Consider the following 14,057-nt stretch of genomic DNA (forward strand, 5'->3'; position numbering starts at 1 on the left):
CAGTTTGCTTATTCAGTTTATTCAGTTATGAAAACAAAGAGAGTTTGTTTATTTAGTTTGTTTAGGCAGAAATGAAGATCTTTCTCTTCTGATTAAAATTTCTTCCCGGAACTACATAGTGCTCCTTTAAGGTCTGTGGTGGGGCGCCACAATCTGCATCCAACATTTCCGACATCCCGTGAACGCATCACCGGATGATGGGCGTGTTTCCCTCTCCAACATGTCGGCGTAGGAGTTGCCTGCAAAACTTTACACTAAATATTCAGTGAGTTTAGACGTCCAGCAGTCAACACTTGGGGGAACATGGTGTGTGAGCGTGGCGTAGACTTAGTTAAGCCTTTACGGAATGGTTTATTTCGTAAATGTATGGTTTTAGTGGCATTTATAAGCATAAACTTCACGGTCTGTGCCTGTGAAAGAATCGCTCCAGAGAGATGTCTCATCTGGGGTCCAGGGCTCAACCCCGCCGTAGTTTTACCAGTCCGCTACTTCATTATTCAGGCGGTCAATTCAAAAGGAGGAAACCTGACTTTATCTCCAGGTAAACTGAACACATGCATAGTGTGTGCTACGACTGTCATTGTGTTAAACGTAGCATCACTCAAACGCTTACATCGAGCGGTGGCTGCTAGCTAATTTCCTGGAGCATCATTTTTTAATATGGAGCTAACAAACAACACAAACTGAGCAGGTAGTGGGCGTTTTTCTACAAGAACGACAGACGTAACACTAGCTAGCTACATCCAGCAGTGGTTTATCCGTGATATTATCGACCAGACGTGATAAGAAACCTTAGTTTAATAATCATGACTGTTTAAATTAGGCAAAAAAACAAACAAAAAAACCCAGCTTTAGTGCTTTAATCATCCCTGCTGCCCTCAAATGACCGAGCTGAGCTAACAGCAGGTCATGTTTCAGGGCTGGGCAGCTGCCTTAGTACAAAACATATTTGGAAGGGTGTGTCATTCATTAAGCTCTGCATTAAGACACCATTAAGCCACACTGGTCCCTGAAATGCTCTTTACATGCGCTGTTTAGGTGGAGACACGTTTAAAGTGAAGATAAGTCCGCTGGACAAGAAGGAGCACATCCGCATCCACGTCCCTGCGCCTCTGGACAGAGGAGACGGCTCCTTCTTGGTCAGGTACCGGCTCTACGGGAGTGTGCTGACGGGCCTGAAGGTTGAAGTCCTCCACCAAGATGCTGCTGTGGCCAAGTCACCCTACACCATCCAAGGTTTGTGTTGTCATGTATCAAGAAACAAAGGCACAGGTTCACCAGACAAGTTCTCTTCTTACAAATTTGCCTGAAAGGGCGTTTTCATTTGCATAACAAAACCAAATTTTTAACTGGACAAACAAGGAAGAAATCTCAGGAAGAGTGACAAAGGAAGTATTCCTCCTCCAGAGCAGACAAACACATCACACACTAAAGGGCTGTGTTGCAAAAGAACGCCCACGCTGCATCACCAGAAGGGCCAAATCTATGCATAATGTGTGCTGCTCTTAAAACCAAGCCTCATCGGGCCAGTTCCAGTAATTGTTGTGCAGATTCAATGAATATCATGTTATTTCATCATTGTGATAGTGCTTCAATTCACATCCTAATGTCCTCTCAGCAAAGCACAACTGATGCTCTCAAATACGTGGAGAAATTGTTCAACATGAATCCGTCCTGTCTCAGAAATGTTAGACATCACCACTGTTTCATATATGACTGAATATTATGTGTTACTTTAATTCTTTTAGTTTAACACCAGCTCCTTCATACATCTGGAAAATGCATCAAACAACCTTGTTTTGATCCGCTCTGGCTTCCTCATCTAACCTTGAGTTATATTTCTAATGCTCAGGTCCGGTCTATCATGAATACTGTGACTGTCCTGAACCCGATGCTTCAGTCTGGCAGAGCATCATGCAGTGTCCCGCCACAGAGCCTCAGATCCTGGCCGACTTCAAATCTTTTCCAGCGGTTGACCTGCAGCATCTCAGACAGGAAGTGCCTCAAAGATTCGTCAACAGAGGCGGTCTCATTCACTACGCCATCATCAACAACCAGCTGTATCGCCGCACTCTGGGAAAATACACCGACTTTAAGATGTTCTCGGATGAAATACTGCTCTCTCTTACCAGAAAGGTACTATCAGATTTTGAGGATCATATACTACAGGTGTTTTTGCATGTTATGACGCATTTGCTATGGGTAGTGTCGTAAAGTTACTGCCAAGCGTTTGCACTTGGCATCATGTGATTACTTATATCAATCTCCTGTTGAAGGTGAGGGTGCCTGATGTGGAGTTTTACATCAATGTTGGCGACTGGCCATTAGAGACGAGGAAAACGGATCCTGTTCCAGTTCTGTCATGGTGCGGCTCAACAGAGACACGGGACATTGTCCTCCCCACTTACGAGGTGACACACTCCACCCTAGAGACCATGAGAGGTGTCACCAATGACCTGCTGTCTATCCAGGGAAACACAGGTAACCCACACACATGCACACACACATTCCTGAGCCACTGTGAGGCCTGCTCTAGTCAAGAAGTGAAGCTCAGGCACTGAAGTTTGAATCTGAATCTGTCTGTATAAGTTACCCATCATTTCATGTTCATACATTTGTCCCTGTGCGACCTTAAAAAACTGAGCCAGCACTCCTCTTTAAATCCTATAGTTCCAATATTAAACCTGACAAAAGCAAAGTTTTTTAATCTGAAATGTAAATGTCTTAAATATAGAAAATAACTTGTAGTTATCAGCCAGGACAAGGGTTCTTAGTTGAATTTAAATATTTATTAAAAATTTATGTCAGAAATTCATAGAAAAAGCTGGATTATAACTGCAGCTGTGAAGGTGGTAAATTATACTGAGGCTGTTCCCTAAGGGCTGCATGGTGCAGCGCTTTGTAATGAATTATTGAAAGATGGTAATAATTTGGACCACAATAGCTAAAAAACGAGACTGCAGTGTGAACTGATTTCTTTACTACCTAAATGGTAGCAGGAAGTAGGGAGGCCCAGGGACTGAATCAGGAACTGTGTGTCCAGGTTGACTCCCCTTTCAGTTTCCTTTTCTAAACTGGTCACAGGTCTACAAAATATAAGAAAAAAGGAGGACGCAGTTGCTCCAAAGATCAACATTTTTATTACATTGTGATGTAATAACAGATCATTGCTAAAAAAAAAAAGATCACTACAGTGTCTTTTTCAAAATAGTTAAGGAGTTAAGAGCCTTGTTTTAGAAAAATTCAGAAAGATCTGCTGTGTTTTCTTGAAGCCTCCAAGGATATAGTTGAGCTTCTCTAATTAAAAATGCTGCATCCTTTCCCTTAACTATTATTGACAAGGCAGTTGTGGGCTTCCCCAGTTCAATAACATTAACCTACGTGCAGTGCTTAAAGTTGGCCAGTACTCACCGGTACACACCACTGGCATTTTTACAATTTACTCTTTACTTTACTGATATTAGAAATAGTCTCAGCACTGTACAGACAGAGCACGCCATGGTGTGGAGCTCCGTGGCGGTCGTGTGATCTTCAGCTCTCGTTTATGCATCTGTTCTATTTTCTGTGCCTGCTGTGACCGAATCTAGGAAGAAAACATTGAATTTAAAAATAGTGTTGTTTGTGATTTTGTTTTTCCGTATTATTGCTCATATTTGCCATCAGAACACACGTCTATGGTCCTTTTAATATGTTGTTGCAGAAGAAGCACATGAAATATATTTTAAAGTGGTAAGGTAAAGGTCAGCTAAATCACCAGTGTTAAACTTCATGTGAGCCAAGATGGGAGTTTGTTTCACCACCGGATGCAAATGTTTTATATGCCAGTTTGCTCACATAGCATGGAAGTGAAGTGGGAGGCGAATATTTGCCACTGTTGATTTTGCATATTTGTGACCCTAACCCTAACCCTAAGGGGAGTACTGGCACTTATTTTTTTTCCACTTTCGCACTGCCTCTGTGCAAGTAGTGGTACAAACGAACTGTAAATTTGGCTCAGGTTATATGACTGTTTTTGTGTGAGATGCAAATACTGCATTCACAGAATTTGGTTGTATGGGCTGTCCAGAAGAATCTGACTGACTGAGAAAAAATAGCTACAGAGTTAAATCATTTTGGACAGAGCCACAATATATGAAGAAAGGAGATTGAGTGCACCACTCACAGATGGGATTTACTCCCTGCTCACATTTAAGTGTCCACTGGGGGGCGCCATCAGGTTTCGTACAGGCCCTATTGTTTTTGACGTGTATCTAAAAATCGTGGGGAACAGTTCAAATGCACTAGCCCATTAATGTCGACGATACAGTTACCTATTTGATGGGAACCTACAATATCAGAGGTTTTTAGTAATCTGCAATTAGGTTTTAATTTCACTCAGTCAAATATTGTAAGTTGAAAGTAGTTTTAAATCCCATGAATCAAAATGAACTTCTGCAAAACTAACCTAACACACAAATGTTATTAAATGACATGACTTCATGCTGGATAGAAGTTAATGTTAAAGAAACTAGAGCTTTAACAAAGACTGGATTTTAAATGCAGAACAGGTCCTGCTACACATTTAAGGCAAAAAAAAAAAGATAGCAGTAGTAGCACCTGCCACCTCGTACATATGTTACAGTGGTGCCTTAAAATTTACCACTGGCTCTCATGCTTACATCCACCACTGTGTTTTATAGGAGAAACTATTGGTCTTCCTGAATATTTCACGGACAAATCTGCTGGTACATAAGTGCATTTTTTAGCAGATTTCTTATTTGTTTCCTCAAAACTGTCAAAATGCAGTCTGTTGGTCTCTGGATGTTCTCTGTACTCAAGGTATGTACACAGTGGACTCTCTTAACTGTATTATTTTAATTCTTCGTTTCATGAGAATTCAATCACAGTCAACCTGATTTAAATAATGGTCAAATGAATAAATGAATAATTTTTATTGTGCTCTTTATAGTGTTTGATTATTAAAATGCACACCCCTTTGGGTCCTAGGTTTTTACACCAGTGTCAGTGTAATCATCTTTATATAAATATGTCTCATTATTTATTGGAATTAATGCTTTTAAATTATGTCACTTGGAACATTTTCTGCCCTTTTGTGTAACATCAGGACCATTTTCTTCCAGGGCCTCCTTGGATGAACAAGACAGATCGTGCGTTCTTCCGTGGCCGGGACAGTCGAGAGGAGCGTCTTCACCTGGTCTCTCTGTCCAAGAATAACCCTGAGCTGCTGGACGCAGGCATCACAGGATGGTTCTTCTTCAGAGACAGGGAGAAACATGTAGGAAAAGTACCGCTTGTTGGATTATTTGAGTTCTTTAAGGTGAGGAAACATGAATATATAAATGAGTATTTAAAAATAATTCTCTTTTATCTTATGCCATTGTATATATTGACTTTCCTTTGTTTTGATGTGATTATTTATTTTTTTATTATTTCCCCTCTTCTAGTTCAAGTACCAGGTAAACGTGGATGGAACAGTGGCAGCATATCGCTTTCCTTACCTGATGCTCGGGAACAGTCTGGTTCTGAAGCAAGACTCCCAGTATTATGAATTTTTCTACAGCCATCTTAAATCAGGCACTCACTACATTCCCGTTAAGAGAAACCTGTCAGACCTTTTGGAGAAAATCAAATGGGCCAAAGAGAATGACGCTGAAGCACAAGAGATCGCCAGAGCGGGTCAGACAGCGGCCAGAGAGCTGCTGCAGCCCAGCAGACTGTACTGTTATTACTACAGAGTGCTGCACATGTACTCGGAGCGGCAGATAGGACAGCCGACACGGCACGCAGACATGGAGCTGGTGCCTGAGACGGACGACCACACTGCTGCGTGTACATGTGAGCGCAAACGCCACAAAGAAGAAACCAACATGAAGGACGAGCTATGATGGTATCCTTCTGTAGTTTTTGTCCTTTTTTTCTCTGAAACATTCCTGACATTTAAGAGTGAAGATAATTGAATGTTACTGATGCTCACAAGAAAATGTGAATTTCACAGTTTACAATTTAACCTTACAATTCTGATTTTATTTTGGACAGTTGAGGAATGTTTTACGATAAAATCTCTGTCCTCAGTTATTTTTCATGACGAGGCTGCAGGACATAGCCCTCAAAATGATAATGCCACTCTTAATGTTAAGTACTGTGTTGTGTTGGGTTTTGTGCCTTTGTAATCCAAGAAACTGAGGATATGATTACTGTTTTGTAACTGTGCCTTTGCATTGTATTTTTTACAGTATTGTCTTAAAATAAATACTTCTTAAATAAATCTTCAAAACCTCCAAATATAATCCTTGTAGTGAAATGCGTGAGTCTGACCTACTGTGACAGTCATAAGCATGTATGGCAACGTCCGTCTATCACAAGTGACTTACCTTTTATTATTATATCTACTGTATATTTCCTGTCGTACTGTAAACTACAACTGCTACTTCAGCATACGTTTTCCAACATTTGAATGAATGTTCGAATTTTGAATTAAAGGTTAATGTCCTGTACTATACATACACACTGTGTACTGAGAGTCTACAGCCATGTCAGTGACTTTGAACTGGTGGTAGCGTGAGAGGAAAGTCAGGAGAACACCAAAGTCAGTAGGGTTCATCGGCTGGGGATCATGAAACTGCCAATGACATGGCAATGAGATGTTTTAGCCTGGACCAAAGTTGTAGACCAACCAACGGACTGACATAGCACCCTTTGGTTTTATGGTCCTTTTTAGGAGCTGTTGGTGTAGCTGTAGTGAGATCTGATGAGGACATGAGCACTCAGGAGAACATTTTCCCCTTAATTTCTCTTGGAAAGCTCTTTGACATTGTTGTACACAAGTAGAGAAAATATTCTCGTAGCAGATCCTTTATTAAAAAAGAAAAAAAACAATGCGTAGAGCAACAATGAGATTCAAAACGATTGAGTCAGACACGTGGAGAAATTTGTGTTTATATTTAAATGAAATATATTGTGTGATAAGTGATTTACATTATCTTCAAATTCATACAATCATTTGTTAAAGACTGAAAAAAGTCATGTTGCAATAATGTTTGACAAAAAGGTGTTTCTAACCCTAACTTGCTATAGATATTTCCATATGTTTGCATCTCTGCAGGTTAAAATAAAGCATCGTTCCATGTCATCAACATTTTTTTTTAAGTACTGTACTTACACACACTATTTACAGAAAGGGTACATTCATCCTTCAATTTAATCCATTGCAATTTGTAATGTAAATTTTAAGAGAACAAGAAAATTCCACCAAAGAAGAGTAGTTTCATGTTTTAAGTATTTATGGACCAATTTCTGCTTAAATCCAAACCGTAAAATAGTTAATGCAAAATCATTTAGCTCAGGCTACTTAGTGGTTATACGCATATCATCACTGTAAAGACATCCTCATTCAACTCAAATGACATGTTGTCCAAACACAGCAGGTAGTTACAAAAACATGAACCCTGTGTCAGGATGGACGATATTCAACTGACAAATTAAATTCTGGGTCTGCACTCACACATTTAACTTAGTAACAACTGCTCATTTTAGTTTACAGTTGTTTGACCATATTCTTCTACAAAGAAACACTGTAGACTTAAGACGGGTATTAAAACATCTAAATTGCATTTTTTGTCCGTAGTTGGACGTGTCAGAGCAGAAAAGCGCGGGTGTAACTAATAACATTAATGATGGCTCCATTATCTTAAGTTTTAGCGCTGTGTGACACAGGTGAAACAGCACTCACAAGAGCGGGACCCTGGGAGGAAAGCATACCATGTATAATGGGACGGTGATGGCTCAGGCTGTGGCTCATTAGGCAAGATACTGCTCCTGGTGGCTCTTCTATCTGTATGTGTGACTGTGTACAAGTGGTTACAGCTCCTGATGAGCAGGTGCAACTTGTATGGTTGCCTCTGCCGCCAGTGTACTAATGTGTGTGTGAACGTGTGAATGCTGACTTGTGTTGTAAAGAGCTTTGAGTGGTCGCTAAGACTAGAAAAGCGCTTTATAGATACAGTCCATTTACCATATGGGATGGAACCATCATTAATGTTATTAGTTACACCTGTGAGAATAGGCCTTTTTCACTGAAGACATTTTGACATCACACTGTAGGAGACACACGAACAGTATATGTAACATAAAGAATGGTGGCTGGATTCAATTTAGTTCAGTTTTAGGGTCCTGGTTCAGAAAAAGGCCGAAGGTATAAGCCTTGGAGTGAAACGTAAATGAAACGCATACTTCATAAATGTAATTAGTTTCACATGAGTCTGAAATGGTATGATAAAACCATAAGACACATATACTGTAAGTGCAGTATGTTCTTGTTTTAAATAACGTTATTAAATGTGTTTCACTGAGTTTCTAGGCTAAGCTGTCAGAAAACCAGACCAAGCAGAAGTAAACAGCAGAAAACTCTGCAAGTGAACTGACATTCTTGTAAGATGCACCATCAACTGGGATAGATTGAAAATCACAATTGAAAGAAGAAAGACCAGAATTTTCTCTAAAAAGGCAGAGTACTTTCATCTTAGAAGGTTAAGAGGTTTTTTTCTCAAGAGACATCAATAGAGTGCTACAGGGATGACGTATTTTTGTAGGTTAACTCGGAAGTTCGCATCGCGCTGGTTCCCTCGACAAAAAAACAATAGGATTTTTTATTCTGCATTTTGGATTATTGCAGAAAATAAGCTCTGTGGAGAACACAAGTTGATGATACTTGTTTTGTTCAACAAGATAATCTTCAACAGTGAACACCTTTTTCATGATTTTTGAAGCGCAAAAGCAATCGCGTACTGGAAGTGCAAAAATGCTAACTTATTTCCAGGTTTAAGGACTCATTCCTGCAGCACTCTATAGCCCCCACGTTGTCACATGAAGTTTATTACTGAGCCATTGTATCATGTTATGGGCTAGAAGTATTTCTCTTTGGTTCAGCTGAATTTAATCATTAGAGTGAGAGGTTCCCCGTCTTTCTTGGTGACAATGGCCTGCATCATTCCTGAAGGTGTATGGAGATACCTCGAGCCTTTGAAGAAGTTCTCGATTAAAGCTCTGTCAAACTTGTTGCACTTGCCGATGGCCGCCTCAAAGTTGTTGCTGAGTACGCCGTAGATATTCCCCTTGTCGTTTTTCTTCCCCATGAACAAAAAGAGGGCGTAGCAGTCCTTGCCGATGGAGGTGCAGAAGTCCACCATCCTCTCATACATGTTCCTGTCGCTGGACTCCATCTGGGCCATGTGGATAGACTCGCTGCAGGCCTCTGGGGGGAAGCCGTTCTCTTCTGCGTTCTCCCTTTCGGGCAGATGTAGGACCTGCACAGCAATCTGGATTCGAGGGTTCTTGGTAGGCTTCTCCAGCACGGCCCAAACCCAGTCAGCCCCCAGGAGGATGCGCTGCTCGGGCGTCATGGCCGTGCAGTTGAACGCATCTGTCATGTTGAGATTGACGCTTTGAGAGATGTAGGTCATGAGGAAGACCTGTTGGAGGACAAAATGTTTTAAAGACCACATAAGAGCAATTTTGTGAAGTTCCAAAGGTCTTCAGAGTTTTATTTACCTACCTCTGTGAGCACCTCAGGGCTCGCGTGGAACTTGTCCTCTGGGTCTTTGAAGAGGAGGTACTCTTGAGTTCTGCACGAGGCAGCAGAGATGCAGTCGTTGAATAGAGGTATGAAATCGTTGGGTTTGGCGATGGTGGGCCTTCTCAGCGTGGAGAAGATGCTCGGTCGAGGTGATGTGTTGAGATCGAAGGAGGGACGGATGGTGGAGCCACGCTTGAAAGAGGCGAAGAAGTTGGAGTTCTGGAAGGGGTTAGAAGTGGGTTTGCTGATGGTCTGGCCCATGGTGGACTGATGGTGGAGGGTGAGCGATCAGATGGTGGTTTCCCTGATACACTGGATAGAGAACATTTTTACCATTAGATTATAGACTTTAATCTAGATTGGACATCTGGTTGGTGAAAGTTGACCTGAGTATTTTGATAATTTTATTCTAGAGGTACCAAAATAACCCCATGATATGGAACCAGTGCTGCTCAGGTCGTCTTCTTCTGATCTTTTCTCCATGTTCCTCGATGCACAAATACAGTAGGAATAACATGGTGTGATATCTATTAAAAACAAGCTGCTTTAAAATTGATTCTAGATACTCACCAGGATGGGTCTGGAAGTTTCTGTAGTTCCCAGTCCACTACCTGCAGTCCACTCCTGTCCCCTGCCCTGCTGAGATACACAGTGTGTGTGTATGTGTGTGTATGTTAAGCTCAGTCTTCGGTATCCTGACGTGTACAGAACTTTCAGTTGAATAAAGAGGATTTTCTATCCCAGGTTTGGAAGGGGGAGTTCCTGACAACAGTGTTAGCATGGGTGTGGTGTTTGTAACTTGTCAAATTTGAGTTAAGTCAACAGAAGACTCATCTTACCAGTGTGTGAAGCAGCAGCTTGAGGACTGGGGTAAGCCTGAGGGGTTTGATGGGTAAACAAAAATGCTTAACTGTCTTCTCAGGAGGAAGCGCAAATAATTACATGTCCGTTTGGTTACAGGAGCTTTTAGTGTGGCTCTCTACTTTAATGTCCCATTGGAGGATGAGAGGGGAGTTTAAGTATAGATTTATAAAGTGGTGGGGGTTGGGGGGTGGCTGGATGGTGGTCGCAGCAGACATTTTTTGTTCTTGCGAAACCTCAGGAAGGTAGTCCAGCTGTAGGGTCTTCGAGTGGTTTATGGTTTACTATTCCAGTGTGTTAATGCAGGTAAGCACATATAGGCGTACTTTACACTGTGTGTGCCTGCAAGACATTAGCCTGAGGTTACTTACCTAATCCCTTAACATTAGCCGTTAACCACTCAGATGGCCCAGTTTGTCAAAGTGCTTTTATTTTGTCAACCAAATATAACAATCTACTGCCCTACCTTACCATTCTGTTGTCATTTGTTCAGTCATTAATTAACTTTTTAAAAATAAGTTTTTATTTTTAATATTTTATTAAAGACAGGGTCAGTTGAGCTTAACAAAAACAGTGCTGTCTGAGAGCATAATACAGTTCAATAGGGGAGAACAGGGTCAAATGAAACATAAGTTGTGCTTATACAAGGCAAAATATTCCATCATGTTCAAATTGTTGAACATCCATGGAAATGAGAGCCCAACCAACACACATAGTGTGGCCTATTGTGGCTAATCTGAGAAGCCGTAAAATATGATAATATTAAATCAGCCAATATTCATATTTTAAATAAACAAATAATATTAAAATGTATCTTTGACAAGGATTCCTTATAGAGATTTTTTTTTTGGCCACTTGGAGGTAGATGAACAAAGGCCAGCAGACACAGACCAACATTAAAAGATAAGTTCGGCCAAAAAAACACGTCATCTACACCTTTTTTTAAGCTGGACTCTTAACTGTACTGAATGCCCAATCTGAAGTGGCTGCACAAGCTAGACCATGCTTTGAGGATGTAAATAAAGTCTTAAATCAACCTGGGATCTCAGGGATTCCAGTGCCAGACAAGCTGTAGGGAGCCATTTTATGTTTTTTCGGTTGTTTTAACATTTTAAAACAAGTCCCCATCTACTTCAGCTGTTGAGGAGAATGCAGTTATACTGTTCTGCTGTGAAGCTCTAGAAATGTTTTGTGTGCTGCGAAACTTCACCTGACTTTCCATCAGAATGGGGGTGAGTAGATCATTAATTTAAAAAAATAATTTGGAGTCATGTTTCTATTCACCTGATGAATGCAAGTCCAATGGCCTGGAACAAGGTTGCGTGAGCACTGGAAATGGCAAAAAACAGTAAAGTCGCAAGTTTATAAATACACTAAAAGATGCTTAAAAGGAGACCTGCAGAGTCTGTGATAATTCTCAGTGGGTTTATCACTACGGGGAACCCCTTTCACAGTACGTGCATTTATTTGATACACTTTTGAAACTATCCCTTAACAAATATTGATGATTGCAGGTTTATTTATTTAGAATTGTGACCTAGATATGTTTGAAAGGTGACATTTTAAAACTTGTCAGAGCTCCCGTGGACAAACTCTGTCAGGGCAACATTGTTTTTACTTCTGAACTGCACCTTCTTTCTACTTATCGGACATAAGTATGTGCTAATACGATATGACTGTGATAGGCTAATATTAACTGTTAAAATCGGCCATCTTGATATATTGGTTGGGCTCGAATGGAAGTTAATAGATTTCCAAACATTATTTCCAGATTTCCCAAAGATCAGTTCTAACAAAATAACCAGCTTTCTTAATTTCATACCGTGAAACAAGGGACGGCTAATGTGGCCCTGCTCTCCCCTTTGATATACCAGCACAGTATACAGAGGTCAGTATGATCATTAGAGGGTACATTGCATAGGGATAAAAGAAAAGCAGTAAAAAAAAATGCCAGTTCAGTTCATTATTGTAGAAATTAAAAATAGATTTTTGTAAGCAACCCTTGATGACACACATCGTCACATCGTCCACTGGTGTCCCCTGTTATCTGCAGTGTGACTATAGGTGTAACATGAGGTATCAGCAGCTAGCAGAAGTAGCTGTAACAGCTCCACACTGCAGTGTTAGGCCGGGCCTTGAGGTACAGTACAGGTGTCACATGGTTGCTACAGGTCTCTGTGGTTGATTGACAGCATTAGTGAGCGTTGGGTCATTGTCCTTCAAACTAGCGCCGTCTGAGACCGCCTCAGCTCCCTCCGCAGCTCGTCTTGGCTGAGTAGGTACTGGAAGCAAAGCATCATGGGAGTGTTATTGGGTTAGAAAGCTTGGTAGTTGGTGTATGCCACTGAGCTGGGATCAGTTAAGACATTTAGTTTCAGTCTATGTGAGGATATTGTGAACGAATGAGACTTAAAGACACAGAGACTTGAGGATTTATGGGAAATGTGGTCCTGATGGGCAGAACCATGAGCAAAGGTTTTAATAATGTCAACAAAGGCCTCCTTTGTTATTAAAAATGATACCACTTATGTCTAAAATGCTACGCATAACTTATAGAACCTTGCAAGATAAATAAGAAGTCATCCAAACTAAACACACACAACCAGTTTCACTGCAGAGTGAATCAACAACAGGCATTTTTCACAATTTTTTTAATTAAAATGCACAAGTGAAACTAATATATTTAAAGGTGTTTTTCTGCCTCTACTCCACTGTGTGTCAGAGACAATATTTTGACAGCTGTTGTTACTAGTTGCTGTGTAGATTCAGATTTTTCCATACAAAACATACCCAACAGTGTATTAAGTAGATACATTTAGCTCCATCTCAGCCAGCGCCAATATTAAATTGCTGCTTCCATGTTAATAACTCTCCCCTTAAGGAGAGTTATAGAGTTTAATCCTGATCATTTTAGTAAAAGGAACAGTTTGAAATACGTTTTTCACTTTCTCAACAAGAATTAGATGTGATCAATGCCACTCACAAACTAAACAAACAATTTTCATGACTGAATAAGCTGAATAACCAAACTGACCTTAAAGGACAACACAATTTCATACTGTTTTACTTTGTTTATATGTGGCGGACCCTGCCACCTTTCTGGCCTCAAACAGTGTTGTGGGACCTTATTTTCCTCTGATCTTTTATGCGTCTCAGAATATCTCCTGTGAAAAAGGTCTTTTTTTACATCATCAGTCAGTTTGATTAATTAAGGCCTGTGGCCTTTTCAGTACCATGAGAAGCATAACAAATTGCAATGTTTCTGAAATAATAAATTAAAACTTAAATTCACATTTGCTTTTAAAAAAGTTTTTTTTGGTGTAAATAATAATGTAATCTTTTAACTAAATATTTGAATTTGAAATGAAGCTTTAAATAGCAAGTACTGCTGCCCGCTGGTACTTCATTATTCGCTGTTATCAGGCAGATGCCAGTCTTGGTCCTTTTGCTCCTGTTCTGTTTGCTGAAGTCATCTCAGTAATTGAACCCTAAGGCTTTGAAAAACAAACCCACTTCTTAATCATGGCCTAAAGCAACTTCTCCAGTGAACCAGTTGAGTGAGCCTTAAGATCTTGGAGAAAAAAGTGTAACTCTTATGTAATTGAGCAGGTTTCACTCTCCAAGT

General features: G+C 40.4%; 2 protein-coding genes across 2 annotated transcripts; one reads left to right on the forward strand and one right to left on the reverse strand.

The window, feature by feature from the left end:
* The first annotated feature begins 206 nt into the window (after positions 1 to 206).
* poglut3 (protein O-glucosyltransferase 3) lies at positions 207 to 6,287 on the forward strand. Its single transcript, XM_073472956.1, has 6 exons — positions 207 to 541; positions 1,039 to 1,236; positions 1,853 to 2,136; positions 2,277 to 2,481; positions 5,121 to 5,317; positions 5,445 to 6,287. The coding sequence occupies exons 1-6, from the start codon at positions 304 to 306 to the stop codon at positions 5,883 to 5,885; spliced, it is 1,563 nt and encodes a 520-aa protein (XP_073329057.1). The 5' UTR covers positions 207 to 303; the 3' UTR covers positions 5,886 to 6,287.
* Positions 6,288 to 8,921: 2,634 nt separating this feature from the next.
* rep15 (RAB15 effector protein) lies at positions 8,922 to 9,832 on the reverse strand. Its single transcript, XM_073471878.1, has 2 exons — positions 9,551 to 9,832; positions 8,922 to 9,467 (listed from the first exon to the last, which is right to left on the reverse strand). Exons 1-2 carry the CDS (start codon positions 9,830 to 9,832, stop codon positions 8,922 to 8,924), a joined length of 828 nt encoding a protein of 275 aa, XP_073327979.1.
* Positions 9,833 to 14,057: the final 4,225 nt, after the last annotated feature.

Source organism: Pagrus major, chromosome 8 (genome assembly GCF_040436345.1).
Source record: "Pagrus major chromosome 8, Pma_NU_1.0".
Lineage (NCBI taxonomy): Eukaryota > Metazoa > Chordata > Actinopteri > Spariformes > Sparidae > Pagrus > Pagrus major.

What these genes read in the sequence shown, in the direction of transcription:
- rep15 (XM_073471878.1), bottom strand. Translation starts at nt 9,832, where the DNA reads ATGGGCCAGACCATCAGCAAACCCACTTCTAACCCCTTCCAGAACTCC. An exon ending in GCCCTGAGGTGCTCACAGAG is followed by an intron (nt 9,468 to 9,550) that starts GTAGGTAAATAA and finishes GTCCTCCAACAG; the next exon opens with GTCTTCCTCATGACCTACAT.
- poglut3 (XM_073472956.1), top strand. Translation starts at nt 304, where the DNA reads ATGGTGTGTGAGCGTGGCGTAGACTTAGTTAAGCCTTTACGGAATGGT. An exon ending in AAACCTGACTTTATCTCCAG is followed by an intron (nt 542 to 1,038) that starts GTAAACTGAACA and finishes TGCGCTGTTTAG; the next exon opens with GTGGAGACACGTTTAAAGTG. An exon ending in GATTATTTGAGTTCTTTAAG is followed by an intron (nt 5,318 to 5,444) that starts GTGAGGAAACAT and finishes CCCCTCTTCTAG; the next exon opens with TTCAAGTACCAGGTAAACGT.